The sequence below is a fragment of the Papio anubis genome, chromosome 7 (genome assembly GCF_008728515.1).
Source record: "Papio anubis isolate 15944 chromosome 7, Panubis1.0, whole genome shotgun sequence".
Lineage (NCBI taxonomy): Eukaryota > Metazoa > Chordata > Mammalia > Primates > Cercopithecidae > Papio > Papio anubis.
Genome location: NC_044982.1, coordinates 36,319,306 through 36,335,146, shown reverse-complemented (window position 1 = coordinate 36,335,146; position 15,841 = coordinate 36,319,306). Strand labels below are relative to the sequence as shown.

Sequence of the window (15,841 nt, the reverse complement as noted above, 5' to 3'; positions counted from 1 at the left end):
TTGAACTCCTGACCTCAAGTCATTCACCCGCTTCAGCCTCCCAAAGTGCTAGATTAGAGGTGTGAGCCACCACATCCAGCCAATAGGGGGATTTCTTGAGTTACTTCTTGTGTGGTACAGTATAAACCATCTCCTCTCTTCCCTATGAAATTATTAGTAAATGTTACATTGATTACTAATACTTTGTGTTGGAGTAAATTTTTTTAGGGTGGGCAACTCAAAGACAGTGGTAGAAAACAACCAATTAACTGCATTGTAAATTTAAATGTTCTCATGGACTTTCAAAGGCAAAAGAAATCCACATCTTACACTGAAAGGTTAATACATTACCAGAATCTTGGAAAGCCCAATAAAAATACCTTCCACATCAGGCCAGCTCAGCTTTGCTGTTGTGGTAGAGAGAGAGGAGAGGAGGAGAAATGAGGCAGAACATTTCAAAGAAACATTCCCTGCCCTTGCGCTTACAGTCTTACCATATCCTAATGCCACTCCTATAGGTGTTTACTACCCCACCTTCTATTGTACAGTTAAGAGAAAATGAAGTCCAGACGAAGGCGACAATTTGACTACGTCTATATAAACTCCCAGTTTCCCAACTGCCCTGCTTTTTAGGCCCCATTGAATCAAATGATATGCCAACACTCAGTTCTACCCTTTATACTCCATGAAACACCCAGTTCTAAGCTGATGCCTCTTATGAAACTGACCAGTAGGGTTGGAGCACTATTTCTCATATCTCTACCTCTTTGCTGTAGTATGATTAGGACAGTCAAGTGGCAAATAAGGAAACTCCCAGTGTACTTCCACACTTATGAGTGAGTGTTTTTTTGGTTTTTTTTGTTTGTTTGTCTTTTTGAGATGGAGTCTCGCTCTGTTGCCCAGGCTGGTGTGCAGTGGCACGATCTCAGCTCACTGCAACGTCTGCTACCTGGGTTCAAGCAATTTTTCTGCCTCAGCCTCCCGAGTAGCTGGGACTACAGGTGCCCACCACCACGTCCAGCTAATTTTTGTATTTTTGGTAGACAGGGTTTCACCATATTGGCCAGGCTGGGAGTGACTGTTTTTTCTTTTCTTTTTTTTTTTTTTAAGCCAAACATCTTTATGAAATTATCAAACTATCCTTTGTAGGCATTAAATTCTTCAGCTTTAGATTCTTCACCTTCCTTTTGCTTTGTCATATAATGACTTCACTTTCTCTTGACTCATATTAGTCTATAGGTATACCTTTCTTATAGCAACCCGGCACCCACATAAAAACTGCATTTTCAAAATGAGATAAAAAGACAGTTTGCAAAAAGTGTAAGGTTTTCACATCTGCTGGCATAGCTGCAGTGATGACTTCACAAATTTTCTTTTTCTTTTCTTTTCTTTTTACAAAGGCCCTTATGCTGGAGTCATGTATCTTGAAATTGTGGGCAACTGCAGCTGCAGACCTCAATCTATGGTACATATCAAGCATTTCAGCTTTTTATTATAATGTCATGACTTTTACCTGCTTCTTGGGGCACTTTGAGCATCATTAGCGGCACTCTGCATGGGTCCCACGGTGTTATTCAAGGTTTATGGTATTGCAGTAAACATGATGAAAAAATATGTGAGAACTGTAAAACATCACTTTTTACTGCAATGTAAATTTACTGGAGAGGAACTGCTCACGTGGAGATGATTAGTGGCATATGTATTCATATTTGCAACATATCCTAAAGACTCTTCAATATTTGTTGTAATTTTGTCTTTATTTCTTATTTGATACAGTTTTAAGAGTAATATATATATATATATAACTCATATATATGAGTATATATACTCTTAAAGTATATATAGATACACTTTAAGTTCTGCAGAATGTGCAGGTTTGTTACATAGGTATACATGTGCCATGGTGGTTTGCTGCACCTATCAACCCGTCGTCTACATTAGGTATTTGTCCTAATGCTATCCCTTCCCTAGCCCTCCACCTGCCAACAGGCCCCAGTGTGTGATGTTCTCCTCCCTGTGTCCATGTATTCTCATTGTTCAACTCCCGCTTATGAGTGAGAACATGTGGTGGTTTTCTGTCCCTGTGTTAGCTTGCTGAGAATGATGGTTCCCAGCTTCATCCATGTCCCTGCAAAGGACATGAACTCATCCTTTTTTATGGCTGCATAGTATTCCATGGTGTATATGTGCCACATTTTCTTTATCCAGTCTATCACTGATGGGCATTTGGGTTGGTTCTAAGTCTACCGCTATTGTGAACAGTGCCACAATAAACATATGTGTGCATGTGTCTTCATAGTAGAATGATTTATAATCCTTTGGGTATATACCCAATAATGGGATTACTGGGTCAAATGGTATTTCTGGTTCTAGATCCTTGAGGAATCGCCACACTGTCTTCCACAATGGTTGAACTAATTTACACTCCCACCAAGAGTGTAAAAGTGTTCCTATTTCTCCACATCCTCTCCACCATCTGTAGTTTCCTGACTTTTTAATGATCGCCATTCTAACTGGTGTTGAGATGGTGTTTCATTGTGGTTTTGATTTGCATTTCTCTAATGACCAGTGATGATGAGGTTTTTTTCATGTTTGTTGGCTGGATAAATGTCTTCTTTTGAGAAGTGTCTGTTCATATCCTTTGCCCACTTTTTGATGGAGTTGTTTTTTTCTTGTAAATTTAAGTTCTTTGTAGATTCTGGATATTAGCCCTTTGTCAGATGGATAGATTGCAAAAATATTCTCCCATTCTGTAGGTTGCCTGTTCACTCTGATGATCGTTTCTTTTGTGGTGCAGAAGCTCTTTAGTTTGATTAGATCCCATTTGTCAATTTTGGCTTTTGTTGCCATTGCTTTTGGTATTTTAGACATGAAATCTTTGCCCATGCCTATACCTGAATGGTATTGCCTAGGTTTTCTTCTAGGGTTTTTATGGTTTTAGGTCTTACATTTAAGTCTTTAATCCATCCTAACTTAATTTTTGTATAAAGTGTAAGAAAGGGGTTTGTTTTCTGCATATGGCTAGCCAGTTTTCCCAACACTATTTATTAAATAAGGAATCCTTTCCACATTGCTTGTTTTTGTCAGGTTTGTTACATCGGTATACACATGCCATGGTGGTTTGCTGCACCTGTCAACCCATCGTCTACTTTAGGTATTTCTCCTAATGCTATCCTTCCCCTAGCCCTCCACCCCCCAACAGGCTCTGGTGTGTGATGTTCCCAGCATCTGTAGTTTCCTGACTTTTTAATGATCGCCATTCTAACTGGCGTGAGATGGTATCTCATTGTGGTTTTGATTTGCATTTCTGTAATGACCAGTGAGGATGAGCAGGAGGATTGCTTGAGCCAAGGAGTTTGAAACTACAGTGAGCTATGATTGTGGCATTGTACTCCAGCCTAGGTAACAGAGCAAGACCCTATCTCTAATGTATATATTCTTTTTTCTATTAAACACATTCAATTCTATAAACTTCCTTCAAAGCACCTCTTTTGCTGCATCCAACAGATTTGGTAAGGTTTATTTTCTATTTCATTTAGTGCAAAATATCTTTAATTTCTTTACATTTCATTACACATGTGTTATTTAGAGGAGTGTTGTTTAATCTACGAGTACTTCGGAATTTTCTAGCTATCTTTCTGTCATTGATTTCTAGTTTAATTCCATAACAGTCTGAGGGCATACTTTGTATGATTTTTATTCTTTCAAATCTGTTGAGGTGTGTTATGTGGTTGTCTGTCTTGATGAATGTTTTTGAACTTGAGAAGAATGCCTATTCTGTTGTTGTGGAGTACGCTTTAGATGTCAATTAGATACAGCTGATTGATGGTGCGCTTCAACTATGTCCTCAATGATTTTCTGCCTACTTGATTTGTCAATTGCTGATAAGAGGATTGATTAAGTCTCTTTAAGTCTATTCATATATTTCTCATATATCTGCATCTCTACCAGTTTTTGCTCATGTATTTTGCTGCTTTGTTCGGTGTATATACATTAAGAATTTTGTCTTCTTGGAGAGAATGGGTCCCCTTTATCATTATGTAATGCCTCTCTTCTTCCATGATTTTCAGTGCTCTGAAGTCTGATTTGTCTGAGATTAATACAACTACTCAAACTTTCTTTTGATTAGTGTTAACATACTATATGTACTTTTCTCCCTCTTTCTTCAGTTCTGTTCACTCTGTTGATGACCTCATCAAAGGCACTGTTCACTTGTTACTTTTTTAATGCAAGAATTTCCTTTTAATTCTCCACTTCTTTGCTTTTATTGCCCATTTGTTCTTGCACGTTGTACACTTTTTCCATCAGAGCTCTTAGCATATTAATCATATTTTAAATTCCCAGTGTGATCATTGCAATGTCCCTGCCATGTCTGAATCTGATTCTGATGCTTGTTTTGTCTCTTCAAACTGTGCTTTTTATCGTTCATTTTTGTCGAATGTTGGACATGATATACTGGGTAAAACGAACTCGAGTGAATAGGCCTTCAGTGATGTGGTGGTAATATATGTGGTAGGGAGCATTCTGTAAGTCCTATGATTAGGCTTCTTAGTAAGCCTAGGTCCCCAGACTGAACATTCACAAGTGTTTTTCAGTCTCCTCACCCCCATTTAGGTAAAACAGGAAGGTTGGAGGAGGCTGGAGTGGTTATTCCCCTTCCTCCAGTTGGCTAGGCACTGGTAAAACCCAATGCGATTAGGTTCTAGCAAGAGTTTACTTTGGGGCCAGGCTTACATTAAAGAAAACAGAATTCTCTGGGCATATTTCAGAATAGTTACTTTCACCTACACCTGCTAGGAGCACAAGGGGATTTTTCTCTGAAATTCATTATGAAAATCAGGTGGGACTCTTACAGGTAAAACTCGCAAGTGTCCCTTCTCCAATCCACACAAGGCTTGGCCTCCTCTTAAGAGATTTTCTCTCAGTTAGTCCATGATCAGCCTCCAGGAAGTATTCAATTACCTTTAGGTATTCCTACCCAATGCTGGCTCCAGTGGCGGTTTCTGGGCAGGTGCTCCTCCAGGTAAACTATGATTTTCTGCACCTGCCTGTATCTCCAGTTTTCAGGGTGGTGGTTTGTCCTGTGACTTCAACTCAAAGTAAGAGTTTAGTTGTTCAGCTTTTTTCTTTGCTATGATGGGAATTAAATTTTTCAAACTTTTTACATGTCAAACTGGAAACCAGAATTCCCTTATGCTTTTAAAGAAACTGCCAATTTTCTAGACGAGTTGTACCATATTACATGATACCACCAATGTATTAGAGATTTCATTTCTCCACATCCTTGCCAGCATTTCATACTGTCACTAATTTTTTTTTTAGGTATCTAATAGATGTGTAGTGATCTCAGTGTAGTCTAAAACTGCATTTCCTTCATAGTGATGTCAAACATTCTTTTCAGAGCTAATTTGCCATCAGTGTATCCTCTGCAGTGAAATGTCTCTATGTTTTTTGCCCATTTTCCAATTGGATTTTTTTTAACTGAGTTTACAGAGTTATTTATTCTAGATATGAGTCTTTTGCCAGATATGTGGTTTACATGTATTTTCTCTCAGACTCTACATTTTTCATCCTTTTAACAGGGCCTTTGGCAAACAAAAGTTTGTAACATTGATGCGTCAATTTGTCAAGTTTTTTTTTTACGAATATTCTTTGGTAAGAGCTATTCAGTAAGCTGAAGCCTTTCTCCTGCGGTTTTTCCTAAAAGTTTTATACTTATTTTACGTTTAAATCAATGATCCTTTTTTGAGTGACTTGTTTAATGAGTGAATAATAAGCGGAGACTCTTTTTTTCTCCTATGAAATCCAATTGCTCCCCCAGATAACTATCTTATGAATCATGTCTATCACAAATTATTATCACTAGATAATCAACTTAATTTACTTTTTGTTAAAACCAACTTGCTGAAAAGAATACAAATTTTGACTAGGAGGAGAAAGGTGGAGTGGATTTATGATTTTATGGCAATTATAAGCGGAGTGTTTCAATGGAGACTTTAGGCAACTAGAACTCAGCATGAAACCAGAAGGTAGAAGCTGATAAAGACAGGGGTAAAAAGGAGAAAATGAGTTCAAAGCAACTAACTTTCAGCCAGGTGCGGTGTCTCATGCCTGTAATCCCAGCACTTTGGGAGGCCGAGGTGGGCGGATCACCAGGGCAAGAGATGGAGACCATCCTGGCTAACATGGTGAAAACCCGTCTCTACTAAAAATACAAAAAATTAGCCGAATGTTACGGCATGTGCCTGTAGTCCCAGCTACTCGGGAGGCTGAGGCAGGAGAATGGAGTGAACCCGGGAGGCGGAGCTTGCAGTGAGCCGATATCGCGCTACTACATTCCAGCCTGGGTGAACAGAGTGAGACTCTCTGTCTCAAAAAACAAAACAAAACAAAACAATCCTCAATTCTGCCCTTTTGCCTAGGGATCAGATCATTGCAAACGCCAAATTAAAACACAAAACAACAATAGAGGGCAATTTTGCATGCAAATTATGCTAAGTTATAAAGCATATCTTAGTATTTCTCAAAATGTAGTCATCTGTGGATTTACTGAACAAATTTGTCATATCTGCTTATAATCATACACTACTTCATAATTTTTGACAACCATAAATAATATAATTTCTTGACATGTTATTGTAATTATCAGGTAATGCTTTGGAGGCTGATTATCATACTATGTGAGGTATTACAAAGAAAATCAAGACTCTTAGCAGACTGTGATCATTTTTCTTTCCCTAATAGATTTGACAGAAAATTACTGCTTGATTTTACTGTGAGAATTTGGATCCAGACCTACTGTCCTCATTAGGAATCAGAAATCACAATGAAATATCAAAATGATGCCCTAGTGGCTACTGCAAAAGGAATACATGGGTAGTTGGAGAGTGGAATACATGACTCTGTTTTGGAGCAGTATTTACATTTTTTATTTCAAGTTGTAAAATATACGTGGCCAACACTGTTAATTTCATCCACAGATGGAATATCTGGGAAGTATAAAAACCTGTACATGACCTTTTATCAAGATTATTTGTCATCAAATTACCCATATCCAAGTTTCCATGGGCCTGGAATTTCCTTTCCACTTGATAGGGGTATATATTAGGAAGTCCAGTTGATAACATTTTTATTTTTTTTAAAAAAAAGGAAAAAAGAATCAGCAGAGTCAAGTTGTCTTAGTCTTAAGGCTTTCTGGATTTCCTCCTTGGAGGACGTCAGGATCTTCCCAAGGCCTGGGTCCTCGAATATTCTTCCAGTCATCAAACTTGGAGTCTTTTATTTTCTATAGAGCCGCAGAAAATTAAAGTATAAATATTAGTATAAGAGCCCTGTGGCTTTGATTAGGACACAACTCAATGAATAAATGAGTAGAAAGTATCCGATAGGTCCTCAATTACAATTGTAACAAATAAATCAACTACAATCATAATCATTGATGAAATGTCATCTTAAGATTTAGAACTTTTCTTGTTTGTTATTGATGTTAATGCCTATCTTACTCCACCTTAACCATAAACCTATTAAAATAGAGAAAGAGTCTACATGCCTTATTTTTGAGAGGACAAGGAAAAGGCCGAAGCTGGGAAAACAAAAGTACAAATCTGAAGGTTGATCCAGCACAATAATGACTGAAAGGGTTATCGGGGATGATGGTAGAAAATAAGAAGAAAAGAACAAAGATGGAGACCCTAAAGTCTTCTATAAAAAAGAAAAGAGACCAAGATAATTTGTCTTATGTCTGGTCTTAGGAATGAAAAGACTTTTCCTACAGCTACCATAAGCAAAACACTTTTGGGCAACTGAAACTAGTTGTAACTACATTATGGATCATCCTACCTTCATTTAGTCTGAAGTACCTCTCAAGCACAAAAATAAAGGTGGAATAAAAGGGGGAAAATAAATGTTTCTTCACCTTTCTCTTACTGACCACCACTCTGACATTAACTTTTACATATCTGCTGTTTTGGTTGTTCTGGAATAATTGAGTAAGACAGGAAAAAAAAAAAAAAAAGACTGAGAAAACAAAGGATAGCTTATATCCAGAGACAGGGAAAATGATATAAATTTACCTCGACACTTGGATACTAAGCATTACTCTCTTACTAACTAGCTATATAATCTTTGGAAAGTGATTTAAGCCACCTGGGCATTAATTCTCTGGTAAGTAACAATGAAAAAGTTGGACCAAATAGTCTACATGGTTTCTTCAGCTCTCAGATTCTACAGGTCCTAGAAGAACTAGAAGGAAAATCTACTCCCAGACAAACTCTCCATAGCATCACTACTGGTATAGCACTTGTAAAACTACAAGTTAGCAAGTTACAGGATTTTTTTTTTAATCAATGGGAAAGTAGTAAATGAAAATACTGTTCACTTATAGTTTTACCAGGAGTCTGTATTACGTATATACACAAAGGAACAAAATTCAACTAATTTAGCATACGAGAAGAATTTAAAGTATTTTCAAGTATAGTTATGAAATGATGTAAAGTTATTAAAAGATTTTAATAAAGAATAAATGGCCATTATCCAGGTAACATAAGATATATATGCTTAACAGAATTGAAGAAAATTGTTAAATAACAAGTTCATGTAAAAGTGGTCTAGTCTTTAGAGATCTTTGGTGAAGGAGATTCCTTGTAGAATTCTACAAAACATGCACAGTGGCTGAAGAATGGGCTGTGTAAATGTGCTGAGAAAAACCACCCAAGACATAACACTTCACAGCCAACTGGCATAGGCTTGAGTGTGGAACAGCATGAAGAAATGCTGAGAAAAAACAGTGTGAAGAATATGGAGTTTTCAGGCCTGCCACAGTGGACAACATTTTGTTGCTACACTGACATCCACCTAAGACACCAAAAGGGCTGTTCTTCAGGAGTAAAAATTATGCCTGAGAATAAGATTTTATTGAGATTCACCCCAACAAAGCTTCAAGCCAATCCTTGACAAGACTCTCTGGGGAGACAGTTTGGAGATTAAGTCCCAACAAGAGAGAAGGGTCAAGGAAAGATAGTAGCCCTTCAACAGATACTTCCCTACAAAGCACAAAATGAAGTTCAAGGTGATTAGCCAACAATTAAATTGTCTGCTAAAACAAAAATGAACACTCTTCAGAATTTTCTTCAGTGTAGTATTCACAATGACTACCTTTCGATACAAAATGACCAAACATACAAAGAAACACGAAAATATAATCCAGTCAAAAAAAATTACAAACTCTAAGACATGAAGAACATCCCACCTCACCACATCCCATAATATAGTGTGCTATTAAACTCCTTGATTTTTGCTAATTAGATGGGTGAAAAGTGATACCTCATTACACTCTGATATTCCTATTATGATAAATTGAGCATCTCTTCATATGTTTAAGAATGATACTTATTTCCTTTTGTCCAAAAGTTTTACATGCTATGCTTTCCCATGTTCTTACTGAACAAATGAATTGTTGAACTTTTCACACTGATTTGGAGATGGTCTTCATATTTAAGTAAATGAATGTGCCATGATAAGATTAAACTATATTTGTAGGATTTCTCATAAAACTTGTGACTTCATATACCTTTTTTTAGTCTGAACTTTTGAATTTGTATGTATGAACCCATTAATCTTTACTTTTAGAGCTTCTGGGTTTTATATCACATTTAAATAGGCTTTTTTGACTCAAGACAACAAACAAAATTCCCCATTTATATTCTCCTAGTACTTTTAGCATTTTGCTTTTTACTTTTAAATTCTTGATCCATCTGGAATTTATTTATTTGTAGTATATTAAGTATGGATCCATCTATATTTTCTTTTCAAATGACTATATAGTTTATCAAATACTATATATTCAAGATAATTTTTTTCTGTACTATTAATACTTTTAAGCAGATAAAACCAGTAACTGATTGTTATAAGACAGAGACTACATTAACATACTGTACCTCATATTCCGACTCTAAAGATATTTTATTCTCTTTCAGTTTTTTTTCAAGCTCAGGATCCATCTGTAGAAAAGGAAAAAAGGTAGTAAGTTATCTAAGTCTGTTAGACTCAATTTTCAATTTTAAGTTATAGAGGAGATGGCTGAAATAGTATGGCCAAATACAAACACATGGCAAAATCTCCACCATCTACTCTGATCACATAATGATAACTAATGTACTACTGCCACCATTATTCAACTAACAAGAGTTAATATCTACTGATTACTTGTTATGTGACAGGCATTTTGACATATACTGTCTTGTTTCATCCTCACAAAATCCATGAGATACATATTATCTTTATCTGTATTATCATATGTAAGGAATATGGGACACGGGGGGGTTTGAATAACATGTCAAAGAGGCAGAGCTTGGCTTTGAGTAATGGTTCTCTGCCTCCAGAGTTCACACTATTAACCACCAACCTAAATTATATTATGGAGAAATAACATAAAAATACTAATATAATACTGCACTTGAAAACAAAAAGGAATACCTTCCATGAGCCAGAAGTAGGTATCTACAAAAAAAAAAAAAAAAAAAAAAAAAAAAAAAATCCATAGAGGTAAAAAGGAGCTAATGCTATATTACCTGTATAAAAAGTCTTCTGAGGCCGGGCGCGGTAGCTCAAGCCTGTAATCCCAGCACTTTGGGAGGCCGAGACGGGCGGATCACGAGGTCAGGAGATCGAGACCATCCTGGCTAAAACGGTGAAACCCCGTCTCTACTAAAAAATACAAAAAACTAGCCGGGCGACGTGACGGGCGCCTGTAGTCCCAGCTACTCGGGAGGCTGAGGCAGGAGAATGGCGGCGTAAACCCAGGAGGCGGAGCTTGCAGTGAGCTGAGATCCGGCCACTGCACTCCAGCCTGGGCGGCAGAGCGAGACTCCGTCTCAAAAAAAAAAAAAAAAAAAAAAGTCTTCTGTATGTGGCAAAGCCTTCAGGAAAGAAGAGTATGATGGCTGAAATTAATAAACAACAACTACAAAAAAGCAAAGATCAAGTAAGTAAAATAGAAGCATAACCAGAGGATTTCACTGGAATAATGGATGAAGAGATAAAGACGAGATGAATGAAAAAAAGTATTTTACAAAAGCGAGACCTAAAAGTTCTAACACATAGCTAATAGGAGTTCCAGAATTAGAAAATAAAGAAAAGGGAGGGAGAGCAATAATTAAATAAAAATAGCAAAGAATTCCCCACTACATAGCAGTGAGTCCTCAGACTGAAAGAATACAGTAAGAAATAAGCACAACAAAACAAAAACATTTTTCATCAAAGTGAAATTGATTAAGAAAAAAAGAAATCACAAAGAGTATTTAGATGAAAAGGTCAACAGCACAAATTCTATAGGCAATAAAGAGATAGTATAATAATATGAGTAATTTTATGCCATTAATTTGAAAACTTAGATAAAATGGACAGATTAATAGAAAAATACAACTTTCCAAAACTGACAAAGGAAGAATAGACAACTTGAATAGTTTTACAATCTACAAAGAATTAAATCTATAATAACCTCACACAAAGAAAACTCCTGGGTCAGATGGCTGTGCCAGTGAATTATCCCAAGGAAGAAATAATGCCAATGTAACAAATATTCTGTATGAGTTATGTGGTAAGCATAACCCTGGTATCAAATTTCACAAGAAAATTAAAATAACAGGCCAGTTTCATATATGAACACAAATGCAGAATTCTTAAATAAAATAGTGTAAAAAGAATTCAGCAACATACCAAAAAGATAGCATACCATAATCAAGTTGAATTTATTCCAGAAAGGCAGAGTTAATTTGGAAATCACAATGTAATTTGCAAATAAACTAATGTGACAGAACAGAGAATCCTGAAGCAGACTTAAAAACTTATATGAACAGCTGATTTATGACAAATTAGGCACAGAAGAGCAGTCAGGAAACAATGCTATTGTCAGTATATGATGACTGCACAATGTCTTATCTATTAATATCAGAGAATATATTCCTCACATCACATACAAAAAAAGAAAAAAATCAATTCCAAATAGAATGTAGACCCAAATACAAAAGGCAAAATTCAAAACTCTTAGTAATTCACATAGAAAAATATTTATACTTTGGAGTAAGGAAAATGTTTCTTAAAAGAAAAAAAAATCATAAAGTAAAAGAGGAATAAAATATAGTGTATTAAACTTTTTTTTTTGACATGGGAATCTCACTCTGTCACCAGGCTGGAGTGCAGTGGCACGATCTTGGCTCACTGCAACCTCTGCCCCCTGGGTTCAAGCAATTCCTCTGCTTCAGCCTCCTGAGTAGTTAGGACTACAGGCACGTGCAACTACGCCCCGCTAATTTTTTGTGTTTTAGTAGAGACAGGGTTTCACCATGTTGGCTAGGATGGTCTTGATCTCTTGACCTCATGATCCACCCACCTCGGCCTCCCAAAGTGCTGGGATTACAGGTGTGAGCCACCATGCCCAGCCAACTGTATTAAACTTAAGAAAATTTGTTCATCAAAAGATACCACTAAGAAAGTGAAGACTAAAAGTTTTATAATCTGGCATGCATAAAAAAACTCCTAAAAAATAGTAGGAAAAACCCCAATAATCCAGTAGAAACAAATGAGGAAGAGGCCTCAATAGACATATCACAAAAATGAATATACAAAATAGAATATAAAAATGGCCAACAGACATATAAAAAGTGATTAACTTCATCAGTCACCATGGAAAATTTAAATTCACCTCATAATTAGATAGCAATTCATAACACACTCACCAGAATTATTTTTAAAAACAAAACAAAATTAAACTGACAATACAAAGTATTTGCAGCCTTAACGATAAATTGCTGGTAACAGTATGGACGGATGGTCATTCTGAAAAACAGTTTGGAACTATCAAATAAAATTGAAGTATGATACAACACCCTATAATCTAGCAATTCCTTTTTGTACATGTACAAGAGAAAAGCATACAAGAATGGAATGTTCAGGATGTCACCAAGATGGCAGAATAGAAGGTAACCTGCTCATATCCCCCCATAGCAACAAGAATCCTGCACCTATCCACAGTAAAAAGTCTCTCTGCAGGAGCCTCAGAATTCAGGTAGGAGGTTGTCAAACCCTGATGGAGCCAAAGACCTAGGAAGGTTGTTTTGAATGCATTCACACCTAGGTGGGTGATTCACTGAGCTTGCTTCTAAGTTCAAGCCTGGAAAACAGCCCAGTCCTTCAAGGGGCTTAGCTAACAGCCCCATTTGGCCTTCAGTCTACAACCAAAACCAGCCGCCAAGAGGTCCAGAAGGAATCACACATGCTAGTGACTTAGCAGAAAGGCTTGTCTGCCTGCTGATATTGGTCTTGACAGTAAACCTGAAAGTGGCCCTGTGGCTCTGCTCCAACCTTCAGCTGGAGGTCCCAGCTCAGACCTGTTTACACAAGGACCCAAAGGGAGACTCAACCATATCTGGCAGCCCAGGAATATAGGCCTCCCCAATGGGCTTGCCAACCTCCTATCACAGCAGATCCTGAGGGGGCCCAGCCTCAGCTGCAGCCCCTCTTGCTGTAGTTGAGAAACAATCCTGTCTGTGCAGGATCCTCCAGGGAGACAAGCGCCCCACTTGAGCCAACAAGATCCAGCTCTTTAGCCTCCAGGCCACAGCAGATCCCAGGGGGGCCCAGTCTCAGCTCCAGCCTCTCCGGCCACAGTTGGGGAACTATCCTGTCTAGGGACCTGCTGGGAAATGCACACCCACCTGAGCCAATGTGACAGGCATGCCATCCTCTCTTCTACAGTAGATCCCAAGGCAGCTCAGTCTCAACTTCAGCCCCTCCTGTGGAAGTTGAGGAACTACCCTACTGATGCAGTGACCTGCCAAATGACACATGCTCATCTGTGGCAATGAGAGGGGGTCATCAGCCTCCCCATAGCAGATCCAAAAGGGGTCCAGTCTCAACTCCAGTTCCTTTTGCTACAGTCAAGAACCCATCCTGCCTATGCAGAGAGCTGTTGGGAGGCATGCTTGTCTGGGGCACTGAGACAGTCTTCTGGACTCAAGTACCTGGTCAGCATTCCCACACAGCCCCAGTACCTACCTTGGATCTTCCACAGATCCATTTGGGCCAGGAAGCCATGCCAACCTTGGAGCCCTCATGAGACTCATGGCAAGCCTGGGCTTTGAGCACTCTCTAGTGCTGAGGCAGCTCAAGTTGTCACAGGCTCAGAGAAGACAACAGTCAGTGTGCTTAGAATCCCTGGAAAACCTTCTGAAGAAGGACAGGCACAAACAAAACCAGAATGCACAGACTAAGATAAATACAGAGGCTCTCAATGCACACAAATTGTCACATTTCTTCGAGTATCAGAAACCTTTAGGAAAATATGACTTCATCAAATGGACAACATAAGGCACTGGAGACCAACCCTAAAATGATGGAGATGTGTAATCTTTCAGACAAAGAACTGAAAATGGCTGTTTCAAGGAAGTTAAATAAACTTCAATAAAAGACAGAGAACCATTTAGAAATTTATCAAGAAATTGAACAGAGAAGTTGAAACAATTTCTAAAAAAATCAAACAGAAATCCTAGAGCTGAAAAATACAATGAATGAAACAAAAAATGCACTATAAAGCATCAACAGAAGAATTCAGCAAACAGATGAAAGATCAATGAGCTCAAAGAGAAACTATCTGAAAATACACAGTAAGAAGAGAAAAAAGGAAAAAGAATGAAAGTAATAAACAGCTTACAGGATCTATGGAACAACTTAAAAACAGCAAGTATTCAGGTTATTGGAGTTAAAGTGGGAACTAAGAAAGATGAAGGAGCAGAAAGCTTCCTCAAAGAAATAATAACAGAAAACTTTCTAAACCTGGAGAAATATATAAATATCTGGGTAAAGCAAGGTAAAATGTCACCAATAAGATTCAGCCCAAATAATACCCCAAGACATATTATAATCAAACTCTCAAACACCAAAGTCAAAGATAAGATGCTAAAAGTAACAAGAGAAGTGAAGCAAACGATATGAGTGACATCCATATTCCTGGCAGCAGACTTCTTAGCAGAAACTTTATAGGCCAGAAGAGAGTGGGACAATATATTTAGAGTGCTGAGGAGAAAAAACAAACTAAAATACTGTAACAACCAAAAATACTATATCCAGCAAAGTTATCCTTCAGAAATGGAGAGACGACTGCCAAACAAAAGCAGAGGTAATTTATTGCTACTAGACCTGTCCCAAAAGAAATGCTAAAGAGAGTTCTTCACGCTAAAAGAACACTGCATGATATACTAATACTGCAATCCTAATGTTTAGACCACTTTTATCTTTAGTAAGAAGACAAAACTATTAAAAATAGTAACTGCAACAGTTTGCTAAGAGATTGGCAATATAAAAATGTAAATTGTGGCCAGGCACAGTGGCTCACACCTGTAATCCCAGCATCCTGGGAGGCTGAGGTGGGTGGATCACTTGAGGTCAGGAGTTCAAGACCAGCCTGGTCAACATGGCAAAACCCCATCTCTACTAAAATTACAAAAATTAGTTGGGTGTGGTGGTACGCGCCTGTAGTCCCAGCTACTTGGGAGTCTGAGGCAGAAGAATCACTTGGAAGGTGGAAGTTGCAGTAAGCCGAGATTGCACCACTGCACTCCAGCCTAGGCAACAAAGCAAGACTCCATCTCAAAAATAAATAAATAAATAAATTGTAACATCAAAAATTCAAATTGTTGGAGGAAAGAGAGTTAATGTGTATAGGTTTTTATTTTGGTTTTTCCTTTTTCTGTAATCAAAGTTAAGTTGGTATCCATTTCAAATAAGTTGTTATATCTATAGGATGTTTTCTGTAAGCCTTGTGGTAACGCAAAGCAAAAATCCATGACAGATACACTAAAAATAAAAA

At 37.6% G+C, this 15,841-nt stretch overlaps 1 protein-coding gene across 2 annotated transcripts in view; it reads right to left on the bottom strand.

Annotated features, from left to right (window-relative positions):
- LOC103875518 (cytochrome c oxidase assembly protein COX16 homolog, mitochondrial) overlaps positions 1-15,841 on the bottom strand; it is a 33,099-nt gene that overhangs the window by 1,711 nt on the left and 15,547 nt on the right. Inside the window, exons 3-4 of one of the 2 annotated variants that reach the window (XR_001904889.3) lie at positions 9,915-9,977; positions 7,028-7,264 (exon numbers count right to left, since the gene is read on the bottom strand). Coding sequence is in view for 1 of the 2 variants with exons in the window: in XM_009211848.4 (XP_009210112.1) it covers positions 7,148-7,264; positions 9,915-9,977 (180 nt within the window). In the remaining variant the exon portion in view is untranslated. Of the gene's footprint in view, positions 1-6,884; positions 7,265-9,914; positions 9,978-15,841 lie in introns of those variants that run through there. The other variant, XM_009211848.4, reaches the window with a different exon arrangement.